General features: G+C 36.6%; 7 protein-coding genes across 8 annotated transcripts; 5 read left to right on the top strand and 2 right to left on the bottom strand.

Annotated features, from left to right (window-relative positions):
* Nucleotides 1–980, top strand: LOC137572888 (uncharacterized). The gene has a single exon (XM_068284741.1). The coding sequence runs from the start codon at nucleotides 354–356 to the stop codon at nucleotides 978–980; it is 627 nt and encodes a 208-aa protein (XP_068140842.1). The 5' UTR covers nucleotides 1–353.
* SP555 (SPRY domain-containing SOCS box protein SP555) lies at nucleotides 940–2,340 on the top strand. Its single transcript, XM_068284740.1, has 3 exons — nucleotides 940–1,725; nucleotides 1,794–2,012; nucleotides 2,108–2,340. Exons 1-3 carry the CDS (start codon nucleotides 1,081–1,083, stop codon nucleotides 2,147–2,149), a joined length of 906 nt encoding a protein of 301 aa, XP_068140841.1. The 5' UTR covers nucleotides 940–1,080; the 3' UTR covers nucleotides 2,150–2,340.
* A 581-nt stretch (nucleotides 2,341–2,921) lies between these two features.
* On the bottom strand, nucleotides 2,922–5,746 carry LOC137572886 (reticulocalbin-2). The gene is made up of 3 exons (XM_068284739.1): nucleotides 4,924–5,746; nucleotides 4,266–4,413; nucleotides 2,922–3,869 (listed from the first exon to the last, which is right to left on the bottom strand). The coding sequence occupies exons 1-3, from the start codon at nucleotides 5,153–5,155 to the stop codon at nucleotides 3,212–3,214; spliced, it is 1,038 nt and encodes a 345-aa protein (XP_068140840.1). The 5' UTR covers nucleotides 5,156–5,746; the 3' UTR covers nucleotides 2,922–3,211.
* A 515-nt stretch (nucleotides 5,747–6,261) lies between these two features.
* LOC137572787 (uncharacterized) lies at nucleotides 6,262–10,001 on the top strand. The gene is made up of 4 exons (XM_068284617.1): nucleotides 6,262–6,420; nucleotides 7,012–7,426; nucleotides 8,938–9,041; nucleotides 9,557–10,001. Exons 2-4 carry the CDS (start codon nucleotides 7,345–7,347, stop codon nucleotides 9,755–9,757), a joined length of 387 nt encoding a protein of 128 aa, XP_068140718.1. The 5' UTR covers nucleotides 6,262–6,420; nucleotides 7,012–7,344; the 3' UTR covers nucleotides 9,758–10,001.
* LOC137572788 (uncharacterized) lies at nucleotides 10,002–10,544 on the top strand. The gene has a single exon (XM_068284619.1). It carries the CDS (start codon nucleotides 10,004–10,006, stop codon nucleotides 10,385–10,387), a length of 384 nt encoding a protein of 127 aa, XP_068140720.1. The 5' UTR covers nucleotides 10,002–10,003; the 3' UTR covers nucleotides 10,388–10,544.
* LOC137572786 (ankyrin repeat domain-containing protein 39) lies at nucleotides 10,511–12,288 on the top strand. Its single transcript, XM_068284616.1, has 3 exons — nucleotides 10,511–10,646; nucleotides 11,169–11,375; nucleotides 11,442–12,288. Exons 1-3 carry the CDS (start codon nucleotides 10,544–10,546, stop codon nucleotides 11,675–11,677), a joined length of 546 nt encoding a protein of 181 aa, XP_068140717.1. The 5' UTR covers nucleotides 10,511–10,543; the 3' UTR covers nucleotides 11,678–12,288.
* On the bottom strand, nucleotides 11,847–15,562 carry LOC137572784 (alpha-latrotoxin-Lt1a). 2 transcript variants are annotated; one of them, XM_068284614.1, is made up of 5 exons: nucleotides 15,200–15,562; nucleotides 13,776–14,072; nucleotides 13,406–13,716; nucleotides 12,725–13,343; nucleotides 11,847–12,661 (listed from the first exon to the last, which is right to left on the bottom strand). In XM_068284614.1, exons 1-5 carry the CDS (start codon nucleotides 15,423–15,425, stop codon nucleotides 12,306–12,308), a joined length of 1,809 nt encoding a protein of 602 aa, XP_068140715.1. In that variant the 5' UTR covers nucleotides 15,426–15,562; the 3' UTR covers nucleotides 11,847–12,305. The 2 variants fall into 2 exon arrangements, with proteins under 2 accessions (XP_068140715.1, XP_068140716.1); XM_068284615.1 differs by lacking the exon at nucleotides 15,200–15,562 and adding an exon at nucleotides 14,138–14,274 and having other exon boundaries at nucleotides 11,848–12,661.
* Nucleotides 15,563–15,705: the final 143 nt, after the last annotated feature.

Below are 15,705 nucleotides of genomic sequence, written 5' to 3' on the forward strand. Positions count from 1 at the left end.
CAGAAGTCAGCGAGACATTAAGGTGTTTGGAGCGGATAGTCATCATACATATTGTATATGTATGTATGTATATCATATATAGACAGCAGGCAGAAGTTCAAAAAGATAAGGCGAACTTGTTCCAAAGGTGGAGGCGGAATAATGCATGGAACAAGTTAAAAGTGAAAAATGGGAAAGTTGTAACTATTTATCCTTAAACGACATCGACAAGGTAATAGTTAGTTCTACATGAAAGTTCATTTCGATTACGAATCGTCTAAGAAAGTTGGAAAAGGCTGGAGAAGGGTGTGTGGAAGCCGGAAGACCCACTTAAGTTAGCAACCCCCAACGAAATTAAACCCCCCAACCCCTATATGATTATCGTTTTGTTGCTGCTATTCCAATCGCTCTGTCTTTACTGTCAACGTCTGGTCCTGCACATCCACGACAGATGCTTTCCCCGAAACGTTAGATTGCTACAAGAAGTGGCCGAAACCGTTGGCGATCGTAAGGCCCAACAGCACTTGGAGCAGCAGGCAATTGAACAGCATAAACGACGACAAAAGCGTCGCATATTGGAACCAATACTGCCATTGGGAGCTGGAGCAAACTTGGAAGCTTGCCGTTTTTGTGCCCATAGTCCGCAAGGCTATTGCCGTCATCACTTTCATCTGCAGGAATTGCAATTGCAACGCGGAAACACCACGGACTACAAGCAACAACGTAGGATTAAACGTGAGCTAAAGCGTACTTTGGAGCAACAGCAACAACAGACACAGTTAAGAAGTTATCGGCCCCCCTTGATCGTGGCCAATAGTCCAAGTTGCAGTTCATTGAGCCCTAGCAGTGGCTACGGCACATTGAGCAATTGCAGCAATTACGACTACCTAGACGAACAACTGCAGGTGGAAGTCACAGAGGAGGAACAGGAGCAGGAGGAGGTGTCACCAGTGCCGGAGGTTGCCTTAGGGTCTGGCAATCTTGTAACGAGCCACTTGTAAAAAGTGCCACTCAAATTCATCTTAGTTGGCCCTTTCCTTTCACCTGCCATATTGATAACGTTTTAGGTCTCAAAATAATTTTTATATTGTATAAGAAACAATGTCTGATATCGAACAGCAACAGCAGCAGCCGCCTGTGGCCTTTACGCCTCGACGTCGACGTCATGTGGGCGCACGACGAGCTTTTCCCACTTCAACTCAAGAAGAGCACAAGCCTTCTACATCATCATCATCAACGTCATCATCGTTGTCATCGTCCCCATCATCCCATGCGGCATCAATTGTTTGTCCCATGAGCCTTGGCATCGAGGACAACTGGACATGGAGTAAACGCTATCGTTCCAAAGAAGTTGTCATTAACGGGCCCACAGTGCATTTTCATCCCAATTGGAGCAAGGGCACAGCCGGTGTTCAAGGCAAGCGACCATTGAATTACGGACGTCACTACTGGGAGCTTCATGTATCGCAGCGTGTCTTTGGTACATCGATAATGTTTGGCATTGGCACACGATCGGCAAGGCTTCATGTCAATGCTTTTCGCAATATGCTTGGCGAGAATGAACACGGCTGGGGTCTCTCACATAAAGGTGTTCTATGGCACAAGGGTGTAGCTTTGCGGTATACAAAACGATTTCGTGAAAATCATCCCACCCAGATTGGTATACTCTTTGATGGTGTCGAAGGAACACTCACCTACTATAAGGATGGCAGGTGTCTGGGTGTGGCATTTAGAGGCTTAGATCAGGTAAGTGAAATAATCAATAAAAAGAGGACAAATTTTAACTTACTTTCTTCATCTCTCCCCCTATATAGGTTAAAGAGCCGCTCTACCCAATTGTTTGTTCGACGGCGGCTAAAACCGAGATGACCCTAAAGTCAACACGTCGGGAATTCGTCAATCTGCAGGATCGTTGTCGTGCCGTCATAATGCGTAGAATACGCAACTTGGATCAATTAGATAAATTGAAGCTACCTCTACCAATTAGTGACTATCTTAGCGAAGTTATCGATGACATGGAACCACTGCGTCAGGTAGACAACTACGACATATTGTGTGATTTCTAAAGCTTCTCTCGTAGTCAACTTATTAGCATGAACAGTAAGTCATATATACTATGTAATTTTAGGTGGGTGTCTTGGAAATGTACAATATGAATAACGATTTATAAGCAAGTTGAAAAGGTAAAAAACCCGTGAAACGTTTATTGTGCCATGCCGTGGAAAAAGTAATCAAGAAAATTTTGAAATTATTGTAATTGTAAATTGTCAAGTTTTGTGGTTTATATTTGTAAAGCCACACAATTGTATTGTGCAGCGCTTCTCGTATTCACCGATTATAGATTATTTTTTGTTTTCTGTTTTTGTTTGCCTTTTTGTTGATTTTTTTCTTTTTTGTTTAAAGTTTATTAGCAAAAATTGAGATGAATAGGCCAATTTGGTGCAATATTTGTGATATAAGGCAAAGGAATGGTAAAGAAAATGCATTCAATTTACTAAATAATAAGTTTAGCTTTTAACACATTTCATTTACGCGAGTGTGAAAATCTAGTCAAAAGAGTTCGAGCACGCTGCTTTTTTTTTAATATTGTAATATAGAAGAGTTAATAACAAAAGGAAGTGGTTAGGTCTCGCAAATAAAAGTCTAATTTTAATTCTATAATTACTGAACGCAAACAATTCTAGTCAATGATGTGCATATATGTATATGTATATGTATAAGGATTAGTGGACAAATATAAATTCAAATTCAAAATAATATTAATAATTTATCTTTCACTTAAAGAGAAAATACTGAAAAATTCATGTAATTTAGTATTCTATTAACAAATTCCACTAATCCAATTTAACGATATTTTCTTTGCGATCTCTGTTTAATAGATTCAGTGTCGTGCTAATACCATATGAAAACATTTTAGTAAAAATTGTTTTGTTTTTTTTTTTTTGTATAATTTGTTTTTGGTGTCTATATATTTATATATACAAATATTGTAAGTTATAAATGATGGAGATAAAAAAAATGGCAAACGCTCAAGATAAAACCTAATTAGCATTATTCATTTTGTGAAAATATGTGTAATTTACAATAAATAAAACATTAAACATAAATTCGCTAACTATATAGGCATATGTGTTTTTTTGTGAGAATTTTGTGAAGAATGAAAGTAAATAATTTATATAAATTAAAAGCGCATTCTCTCGGATATGAGTTTTGAAGTTTTTAGTTTTCAATTTTACAATTCGTCTGTCAAGTGATTAATATTCTGCAAATGATCGCCATAGTCGGTGGCCTCACTGCCCACAAATGTATCATAATTGTTTAGAATTTCCAAATACGATAAACGATCATCGTGATCCAAATCGGTGGACACAAACAAATGATCGACTTCGTCGTTGGCAATTTCCGTATTGCTAGGCACAACCCACGATAAGACTTCATTGCCTGTTAGAGCACCATCGCCATTTGCATCGTGATCCTTGTCGAAGCGTTCTTTTTCAGTAATTAACCACTCCTTATCATGCTGACCAGCTGATTCGCCAACATATTCTTGAAAATCAATTTTACCATCCTGATTTTTATCCTTGTCCTTCATGGTGTGTTCCAATAGAATGGGCAGCATTTGCGGATGCTCTTCAGGATTTTGAAACAAAATGAATTCGTCTAAATGTAAGACGCCATCCTTATTGGTATCGGCGGCATGGAACATTTCCTTATCTTGCTTTATCATTTGCTGTTCCTCTTCGTAGGTATCAAAGTCAATGGTCTCCTTTTTAAAATGCTCATCTTCCATGGCATATGTGTCTTGTAAGTATTCCTTCCACGTGATTTTCTCATCTTGATCCTGATCGATTTCATCGAAACGATCTGCCGCCTCCTCTTCAGATAGTTTTCTGTAAAACAATACAAAACTCTTAGTTAATATACAAATTTTCATCGTGGGCTCAACACAATATTAAAATCAGAAACACATTAGCTAAGGCATTAAACGTCTGGGTTAGTTTGCTTTTGCTTATACCATTGCAGTATCCAATATGAATAACCTCTTTCTATTTAATTGATCCAAATCATTAGAAAAAGCAAATGGATTTTGAAGAAAATGCAATACAAATGCATAAACGATCACATTAGAATAAAACTTTTACATACATATGTACAAATGTCTGTAAATTCTTTTTAAAACTATTTTTGTGCATAGGTAAGTATATACATATATGTACTTTCAAATGTCAATATACTGCAAAGGTATTTCTTTTTTGCTTTTGTTTTAGTCAACAAACAACACTCACTTAAAAGACCTTAATATCCATGCTTTTAGTTCATGCCGATCAATAAATTCGTCCTTATTCAAGTCCATCATTTTGATAAGTATTAACAAACGTCGTTTTGACTCCTCTGGTGTAAGCGTATCGAATTCCTGTGCCTCTTTTGTGTTGCCTGAAAAGTGGAACGAAACAATGTTATTATTTTCATGTCAATAGAAGCACACACGTGTTCAAACAAAAGTACAAACAGATTGACGTGTTGTTTTCAAAATCTCAATTATTAAATGAAAAATGAAAATATTAAGGTCAATTATGGTATGCTCCTCTTCATATACACTTTTTCAAATTCAAATCATTTCATTCGGAATCCATTTTTAAAAACGTTATCAGAAATCGTTTCAAATCATTTTTTTTAGCATCAATTATAAATAACAAGTTTAGAATAGTTATTGAGATTAAAATTAATTAATGATTATATTATCTTAAGTTTATGTTTCAATAATCTCAGTTCACGAAATACTTAATGTGGACAAAAATAAAATAGAAAGATCCTGCTCAAATCATATATACCCGTCCCTTATGGAAGAGTATATGTTTTTTTATTGAATAATAAAAAATAAAAAAACCATCGACCAGGCAATGGCCAAAATATACAGAATTCAATGATGTATTCATGACTCACCTATGATCGCCTCATGATCGAACTCCACATTATGCTCGCCATGTTCGCCATGATGATGGGCGTCTCTGGGAACATAGATACCATCTTTCACTCGCTCCTTGCTTGATTGCTTCTCATGCTTATGGCTATGGCTGTTGGCCACAGCTCCAAAGGCCGGCATAGGTCCAACGACCACAAATAGGCCAAAAACCATAATACATAATGCCACAGGAAGATTGCCTCTACTTGGCATTTTTTCAATTGATTAGAAACAGACACGCGACCCCGGAACAAATTTCTGTTGCTTAGCTTCTGCTTGTTAGAAGCGTACTGAAACTGAGGGCGTAAATCGTTTTTTTGGGGATGCTGAGATGCTTTGCTTCTACTATCTGTGTATCTGATTATGTTTTTGTATTTGTATCTGTATCCACACGAGCGCGCACTTAAGGTGGAATTCTTGGCCAGCCGGTGGAATACACGTAATAGGCCAAAATAAATATTCAATGAACTCGTTTGAACTCTTTCGCTGACTTTGCCCTCTGGCTAGAATATTCACATGCTCTTTTACGCTCAAAACTAGTAATTTTTTATTCTAATGAAATTCAAAATTTTGAATTTAGAACCGACAGCTGTTAGTTTTGTTCAATGCATTTGCTCCCACTGCTTTAAGATGTTTACTTATCTAGTAAATTCCATTTCACTTCTGTTTACTTTGGCTTTCAGTAGTCACAAAGCGATGATACTTTAATTAAAAGTACATATGTATATTAAAAATTTATTTTAAAGTATTTATTTACGCAAACCAAGCCAATTTTTTCTTGTTTTTTTTTTTTTTTTTTTTTGGCTATTCTTGGTCACACTGCAAACCAAAAACTGAGTTCCGATGGTAAATGTCATTACTACGCTCCGATAAAATTAGATTTCAGTGTAACGTTTTTTCTGTTTGATTGCCCTGGTAGCCAAATATTTTAATCAAAATTACAAAATTTGTATAATTGCATAAAATCAAGAAATATTTTAAACTCAACAATATTTTCGTTTGTTGAAAATAGTGCGAACAAAGATCAAAAAGCCACTATTCGAGTATCAGAATTCGGTTTGACCCATCTTTCTAAATTGAACAGCTTTTTTTTTCCCGCCAAAATATTATTTTTTGTTAATTACTCAAATCGAAATAAATCGCGCACTTGTGTCGTTTTTCTTCGTTTGAACAAATTATGTAGTTTAAGCGCGTTTAGGGCCCAAGTAGTAATAGTAAACATTGTACCATATTTTCGAAATTGCAATACCAAAATGACACATCGCTAATATATCGCGCGGTTGTACCTATTTACTATTTTCCAACACTTTATGAGTGAAATAAAACCTTTGCAATTAATTAGATTCATTTTGTTTGCAATAATTGTTTGGAAGCATAAAATTTTTCAATAAACGAAGGAAATTTTTTATAATTGCTTAAGTAAGCTTGATGTTAGTTTTAAACACATCAAAGCGTTTAACCAAAATCAAATTTGCCAGGTAAGCTGATAAAAAAAGATGATTCAGAAGCAGGGGAAAAGTATGAAAAAATATCAAACAAAAACAGGCGACAAAGTAAAAAAACATATTTGGATGTTGATTAAATTCAAATGACATCATTGCAGGCAGTCATCGTCACCTAATATTTGCGACAGAAGCGAGTTTTATTTATTTGGAAATTTGAATCATAACTCACTATTACTACATTTGGGCGTTTTTGTTGCTTTTTTGTGAGGACAAAACACGCAAAGGATACTAAATCAAAAGGGAGGGGAAAAAAGCTTTTGTATCTGCGTATGAATGGGTTGTTTGTACAGATGGACGGCAGTGAAAGAGGAGTAGGGGTCTTGACCGGCACATACATAGGTTGGTAATAGTTACTTTTTATAGCCAAATTACCCATATTTTGTTTGGCCAGGTTGTAATTATAGCCTCTGACCAATACACCCGAAGTAGAGCTTAACATGCAACTGGTGTGTGTGTGTGCTTATGTCTATGTGTGCATATGTGGGTGTTAGCAAATGGTTAGGCATGGTGGTATGATTATCCTGTGTCCCGTTATTTTGTCATTTGTATCTTTTTACATTGTAGGTTAATCCAATAAAACACAAAATAGCTGCTAACCATTTTCAGAGAGACAAACACAAAGAGAATGAGAGCTAAATAACAAGCGAGAGCAAAACCAACAACAACACAAATAGACGCCTAGAGCCAAAGCTTGAGCAGGCAGAAAGCGTGCCCAAATTACAGTTTTAGTCGTGAGCCAAACTTCAACAGGAGAACAACCACCTGCAAATATTTGTTGAAATATCTAAAAGTTTGTTTTACATATTTATTTGATTGTTATTGTTGTTTGCTCACTTTGTCTCCGACTCCGCCCGCGTTAATTTACTAAAAAACAAAATAAAAACACAGGCAAATCAAATGCCTTACATTATCATTCGCGGCAATTTAGCCTCCTACAGTCACAAGTATCCATGGCGTGTACTCGTCTCTGGATTGAAAGGTAAATCCAAATATCTATGAAAATTATCGAAAAAATGTTTCGTTTTTTTCTTTGATTTGTTTGTCTACACTTTTTTTTTTTTGTTATTGCGACACAATTAAGTTTGAGAGCTTGGCAAACACCAAAGAGATACACACACGCACGCAGACCTACAAACACTTTTCATACACACATACATAGATATAACACAAAAACTTAGTGTTTGTTATTTGGCTATTCCGTTTTTTTTTTGTTTTGTTTGTAGTGACCACGATAGTGTCTGGAACAGTGTCTGCCCAAATTTAAGTTGACAGAGACGAACATTTTCGTTGATCAGTCATTCCAAAAGTAATAGATCCATCTCTAAATAATGCCCTTCTTATCAGCTGGTTTTGTTATTTATATTTAGGGTGTAGAAAATTTTGTCATAAATACGTAGATATATAGGATGTTTATTCAAAATTCGTTATACCAATCTCAAATGATGAGGTAAACAGTCGCAGTGACAAATTAAAGTCATGCTTAGAAATTAAACTGCCCAACAGGTTTTTGGTTTTTCAAATAGACAAAACAAAACAAATTCGAAAAACAAAATTGGTAGTTGGTTCGAGAAGAATTTTAAATTAATTGTTATTAGAAAAATTACCAAATTCCGACTTTCCAATCTATTTATTTCACTTACTCCTTTTTAGCCTGCTTCAGGGCAGATAATTTACACGTTATCCGAAAATATACATATACTCATTGTTAAATATATAGTGTAGGGCCATTTATCACATTTCAGACATTTAGCCCGATCTAGATTAAAAAAATAGTACTTATTAATATTTATTTATATGTATATGTATTATGGCAAAAATAAAATTGTACCTTTTATGGCTGATAAACGACATTTAGTACTTTCCCCTCCTTTCTCAAACTGTTTGCTGGTTAGATCGTTGTATTTTTATGGCCATTACTGTTGAGTGGAAGCTCTCGGTACCAAAACACAAATGGAGGTCGGTGCCGTCAGTTTAATTTTGCAATTCACTACGTGCAGTTCACACTCTCTTTAGGAGATCCGGTGCCTGGTCGTCTCATCCTCCTCCATCCATTCTACAGTGCATGTGAGAACATTGTGTATATGTATATACATATGTATATTTTATTTATATTTTATTTATATTTTACTTATATCTGAAAAAGTCAATGCACTTGCTTCACTTTGTTTTCTTCTCTGAAGTTAAGCACAAAATTGTTTATTATGCAGTTTTCATTTTTGCCTTTTTTTTTTATTATGAAATTAACAATAAGGTCTTGACTTTTAGCTTAATTAGCACACACATTCACACAAAAACACCCTTATAAAAACGGCCGTAGGCTGACGTCATTGGCCGTTTGTCTATCCATCAGTTATCTTTTATTTTGTTGCTGTTCAAACGTAGCAAAAATGTGGAAAAAACGATAAGCAGCTAAAAGCGAAAGCAATTACACAATGTAATGTTCTCTAAAACAGAAATATATATAAACCTATATATTCATTTAACTTCCAGCTGACGACATCGAACAGTTGAATAAGTTCTCTTGCGGCGGTTACAGTGATGAGTCCACAATTGTTTATCTAGTGCATCCTTGTCGCATATTATCAGCATTAGAGGTAAGCATAAGTGACTACATAGGGAAAATTAATTGGAAATAATGTTTACAATTAACATTTCACAAATTTTAACGTACAAAATTAACACATTGTTTTTTAACGAGTTAGACTTATAAAAAGAGAAAGAGTGGGGGACCTCGGAGACTTTTTGCTCCGAGTCTGGACTTCTCAAGGGAGCCTTAAGCCAGGGACTTGGGTACTTTAATGAATTAAAAAATTAAAACAGACTCGCATTTGGGATTTCCACTCGCCCTCTAATATTCTCTGAAAATAATTTTAGTTTTTTTTGAATTTAACAATCATTCTGTTTCAATCAAACTGTTTTCCAAATTATTAAAATTTGTTAAATTGTGGAAAAAAATTGAATTGTAAACATTGCATACAATTGTTTAATGTTAATAAAAACCAAAAACAAAGGCATCAACGTATGTAAATAAACCAATCAATATCAGATTGGTCTTAGAAAGAGATAAAGCGTTTGTGTTAACGGTTTTTGTACGCGTTCTTTCTTTCAGATTTTAGGATTTCGAGTTGTGGCCAGCTCATCGACGGCCGTGAAACAGGACTACAACGAATATATGTGGACAATGCGCAAGGAGTTCGATGAACCAGAACCCTTGGAGGCTGAATCAGTAGTGCGCGAGAATCTATCAAATATTGGAAGAGAGGCTGCGGCCAGTTTAGGCAATTATCACAAAGTTGATTCACCCGAATAGAAAACTCTCAAATCCCCACTCCCTCCCCCTTCTCACCACACACTCTCAATTCCATTTGTATAGCTTGCTGTGTGCGTGTGTGTGTGCATGTGTGTGTGTGTGAATGTAAATATATGTAAAAAGCAACAACAGAACTATAGCAACCCACAGCTGGGAATTACCACAACAGACTTTCGATAGTCAATCACAAGAAAATTCAACGTAAAACAGCAATACCCGAATCAAAAAGAAATCCAAATCTAAACTATGACTGATAGCCAACCGCCGACAATTAAGGAATCTCAATTGGCTTGCGAGTGTCCGCCTGCACAATCGACTACATCGGTGGCTGGTTGTCCGGCCAATGTTGTAACAATTCCCGTGCCCATTTTGCAAGCCGAAGGCAATTTCGCTTACATCACCGTCAAGGGTTCATTGCATGATTATACCTGCACCATTTTTGGTCTAAATCAGGCTGAGGTTCAAGCCTTATCGAAACGTTTTGATAGCGGTGTCAAGCAGTGTGTTAATGGTATTATGGTGGCTGTGCCACCAATGGAAATGTTAAACACTTTAGCCCAGTTGAGCTACAAAGTTGTCTGCAGTTGCGGTGAGGCCGAAATCTGTTGGACCATGCAACGTGAAGTCTAAACTTTATATCAAATCAGTCACATCATCACAAACATAATTCATTAACAAAGGAAAAGAATAAAAAAACCATAAAAGGTGAAACTTCACTCGAAACTCACTCGAAAATTGAAAGGATTTTGGAAACATAAAAAAAGAGTTAAAGAAAAAAAAAGCAAAATGGATCAACATAGCGCAGATAACTGCAAATGCCACAAGCAAACGCAGCCGGCACAGCAGACCCTAAGCGATATGGATTTTGATCGTGGCATTTGGAATGCTGGTAAGATATTTTAAACATAAACTAACTAATGGCTTAAATTGATTATCTTTCCCTATTTACTTGGGCTTCTCCTTCATTTTTGGGACCTTTTAGTTATTATTTTCAGTAGATATACATATGTATAAACCAAGTCCTAACCCTTGATTTACCATAGTAGTAGTTTTCGCATTAAATATTCTTATTGCCTGCTAAAAAAAAAATCTTAGCCATTAATGGTTGGACCGAAATTATCTACAAAAAAATTGCAGATTAATGGAAAAATATTTAAAATTTGTAACTTTTATAAATTTATAAGAAAATTTGCAATTATTCTTTATTCCACTGAGTCGAAGGCAAATGATTTGAAACTGACTTTGCTCAGAAGCGAGAACAGGTCTCAAATCTTATTCCGACCAAAACATTTTGAAGTCGAAAAATCCTGAACTTTCTTCTTTAAGTAAACTTTTCTAAGTTGTCCGAAATGTTAAACTTTTTACTATTTTTGTCTATCAATTGAATTTTAATTTTCTTCTACCTTTTTAGCCATCTACAATGAGGTGGACCGAGTGCGTGACTTTATCAAAAAAGGTCAGGCCATGGCACGAGATGAATGCGATTATACGGCTTTACATTATGCAGCACGCAATGGCAATGAACAAATCTGCAAGTTACTCCTGGATGAGGGCAAAGTTGATGTTAATGCGGTTACCAAGGCAGGGTCCACAGCTCTGCATCGAGCAGCTATGATGGGTAAGCAAATCGCCATAACATAGATAATGTTCGATTCGAAGTAAAACAATCTGAATCACTTTTTAGGCCACTTGGATATTGTAAAGCTTTTGAAGGATCACAAGGCCAATCTCTTGGTACAGGATGAATGTGGTCAAAGCGCCTTACATCGTGCTGCGTTGCGTGGTGAGCTGGAGGTGTGTCGCTATTTGCTGCAACAACAACCATCTCTTAAACAGCTCAAGGATAAAAAGGATAAAATTGCATTTGAGTATATTATGGAAAATGCCAACGATGATTTCAAATTGCTATTGAAACCCTAGAGAGATGGGAGGGTCTATTACTATTACTACTATTCCGCATTACAAAAGTTCGTTGTTTACCTCCCCAAAAGTATCTTTTATATCTATATATTTTCTATATTTTAGAACTTAATTTAAGAACGAAAAAGTTGCAATATTTTCAATTATCAAGTAGTTTTTCTTGTTTTTATTTTTTCATTTTAACAGTGCTACTAAAATTTTCGCGAAAATTCTTACGTACAAATTGCATTTTTTCCCCCTTCCAATGATTTTTTTCGTTTAGAGAGATCTTAACTTTGGCATAGTCAAATATGATAACTTAGTGCATCAAGTCTTAAAATATTCTAAAGGATATAGACTATATACAATACATATACAAAAAACATGCCTAATAAACATGAAATGTGCAAAAAAAAATTACAAATTGTCTAAAAGTAAAGTAAAAGGAAATCCTTAAATTTTGTGCGAACAAAGATGCTTTTCCAAATAACAATTTAATTAAATTGGTTGGGCATCTTTAAACGCTTTTTGAACACACACACACATATTCATTTAGCCACATGCATTACACATACATACCTATAAATTACTATGAAAAACTATATAATCTGAATAAATTTCTAAAGTCGTAATTGTGCCTATGTAGTAATCAATCCCACGATTCAACTGAACGTACACCCTGTATAGTGGCTACTTTAATGCCACTAACTCTTGGCAATTCTGCAAAATCGCTGAGGTACAATTTAAGTGTGGCGGGAATGGCAAATTCGTCAACCATTCTGCCCAAGGTGGAGCGCTCCGGTGTAGGAAGATACAGCAGTTGTATCTTTGGATTATGTTGCAGCGTATGTTGAAGACGCTGTCGTATTGTCAATCGAGCCAAAGATTGCAGTGATCGGGGTTGGGTGTTCAATAGAGACATCTCCTTCTCGAATTGCAATCGTGGCAGGGGCCAATCCTTTGGTAAAGGTCGTTTTTTATGAGGAAACTGAAAGCCAGCATTGCCTGAAATACAGAAAGTGAAGGCAATCTTAAGAAACCTCGTTAGGTTTAGGCGTTTTTACTTACACAGCAAACGCCCAAAGGCCAGACTACGATGTGAACAATTTGATCTCAACTCATTGACGACATGCTCACGACAAATCTGGGCAAGATTACAACCCTCACGTATGAGAAACTCGGCCAAGTCCAAACGATGCAGGTTAATGGCCCTTGACAAGGGAGTCTGGCAATAGATTAAACCACAGACAATTGTTGGAGCACACGATCCATAAAGATCTTTACGGGCACTGGCCAATTTGGACAACAGTACCCGCAAAATGTATTTGAACTCCTGTACATCGGCTATTTGTTGGACAGCAAACAAGAGCAATCCCTCATCCTGCGACTCCATATAATTGCCAAGACGGCGATGCTGTTCAGCTACGCCCAGCAAGTAATCCAGCATCTTTGGCAACTGATGATGGATCGCCACCATAATGGGCGTCAGATTATCTGCATCACGCACACAAAGACTATCGCCATGGTGAAGTAAAAGTTCTACCAAATCCAAATCATTGTGAATCACACAGAGATGCAGTAAATGCTGGGAGGCTAGACGACGGGCTCCACGCTCTAGCAGCAAACGTGCCATGTCCTTATGACGTCCTGTCACGGCATACAGCAAAGCTGTATGGTTGTCTTTGTCCTATTTAAAAAAAAAAACAGTCGATTATTAAGTTATTTATTGTTTAAAACTTATTTCCTTACCTGCAAATTAATTCTAGCTCCACGCTCTATCAATTCCGTTGCCAAGTCTAACAGGCTACAAGCTATTGCCGTCATCAAAGGAGTCTCTCCGCCATCATCAGTATCGTTAATATTAATATTCGTTTGTAATAACAGCTCGGCCGATTCCAGGGACCGACTTTCTATGGCCACATGAAGAGCAGTTTTGCCGTCACTTAAGGTCTTGGCATTGACCAAGGCTCCGTGCTTGATAAGCAGACGAGTGACTTCAGGAAATCCTGCTCCAACATGCAGTGGAGCATATCCCTCGCTATTCACAACATTGATGGGAGCTATTACCAAAAAGTATGTATTTATTAATAGATCAAAAATGAACCCCACAACCATTTACCATTGTGTTCCAATAGAATTCTGACGCACTCCTCATGCCCCCAGAAGGCGGCATAGTGCAAGGGTGTGGTCAAATCTGCATCATAGACATGGGGATCTTGCTGACGACAAGAGGCACAACATTGTGTTAGAAATTCTCCTGTATTCTCAAAGGTCTTGGCATAATAATGATAGAGTAAAGAATCATCGCCTGGACCCACCCCAGTGTTTTCCGAACAGCTCTCAAACTCATCGATCCATTCAAGTTTCTCCATTCCGTCTGGTGTGCTCTCAATCTCAAGACTGTCACCTGGATGACCTGCAATCGATCAAGAAGGAGAACTTACTGAAATGCCTTTTTCCAGAGCACACAAATTTGAATACCTTTCTACCTGACAGATCTTAACTTGTCTACTGGCCAAGCATTACTATATTCTTTCATATTCTTATCAGAAGGCCACCTTAGCGTACGACACAATGGAAACCAAACCAGTTTTTTCTCTTTTTGTTTTTTCTTGCTCTTGCCCACTTATGCACTTCAGAATGTGGGTCATAGATACACTACACTCTTGAACAAAATTATATTTAAAACATTCCCAAGAACTTGAACTTGGAAAAAAATCTATTAGATCTGTTCTCGTTTCCAAAACATTGAACATATAAAATAATACGAAATTTTTTTTCTGTAGAAATTGAATGAGAAATTTATTTCCTGATTTGACAGTTTATCTATTTCGAATTGGAAAACCGAAAAGTTATTGATACTTCTCATTTTACTTTATAATTAATTTCAGACTATTAATACAATATCGTAATTTTAAAATTATGTTTCGTTCAAAATAAATATATGTATTTTAAAAACATTATTTCATTTGTATTTCATGGAATTAATGAGTATCGGTGGCTAAAAGCTTATTTTTAAAATAGTTTGTTATATAAACATGTAATAAAATAATTAATTTTCATATCGGACAAATAATTTCTAGATTCCTACATTAATTTTAAATATTTGGGCTAACTCAAAAATGTTAAACAATTTCAAATAGGATTAGATTTACTCCTATAGCGCAAACCCTAGAGCAAACAACTATTGTCTATAATCAATCGTTATTTTTTTCGTGGCATACTGCTGGGCCTTAATCTTGAGTGAAAACTAATCCCGCTACCTGTACTTGGTCTGTATTTGCACAGAGGGACATCAGCTGCTTCACAGGAAACATCCCCTATATGGAATTTAAACAAGTTAGGAAAGTAAATGTTTTGGCCCGACAAATTCCAGGTAAAAAATTCATCTGTCGGACGCAGAATTTGTGCAATCATCTGTCGGCACCAAAGTCCATGTCTTTTATGTTTCCTTTGCCTCAAATTCAAACCTCGTCCCGTTGTGTATTTAATCGATTTTCTTTTGTAGCCAGCTGTTGCCCATGACGGGCCCACAGAACTCACTTTGACACTGATGAAACATATCCAAATCGGGCTCTTCACAGGACTGAATCAGAATTTCTAGTAGCTCAGCATCGCCCAAAAGGGCGGCCGTCCCAACTGCAGTTCGTCCGCAATTCGGCGAAACGTATGAGGCTTGCGCCCCTTGCATTATGCAGCTGAGAACCTCATCGAAGTCCCCACTCTGGACGGCAGTTACCAACCGTTCGTTGAGGTCGTAGGACAGCATATTGCCATTTGTTGTTCGGAGGGCCAATGCGTTATATGTTTACTTTCTTTTTAGTTTTTTAAATTAGTATTTTAAAGCATAGCAAAAAGCGAAAATAAGAACAAACCAAAGATAAGCTGCCGTATTAATGCTTTAAAACTTGCCTCGGGAACAGTTCACGAAAGACTAAAAATGGAGGAGAAAAAAAAAGAAACGAAAACAGATGAAAGTGCGCACGAGCGTGGCAGCCGCAGACCAATCTGAATGGAGGTGGAGGATACCGGCACCAAAGACAAACCAC

This window comes from Drosophila tropicalis, unplaced genomic scaffold (genome assembly GCF_018151085.1).
Source record: "Drosophila tropicalis isolate 14030-0801.00 unplaced genomic scaffold, ASM1815108v1 contig_393, whole genome shotgun sequence".
In the NCBI taxonomy this organism is placed as follows: Eukaryota; Metazoa; Arthropoda; class Insecta; order Diptera; family Drosophilidae; genus Drosophila; species Drosophila tropicalis.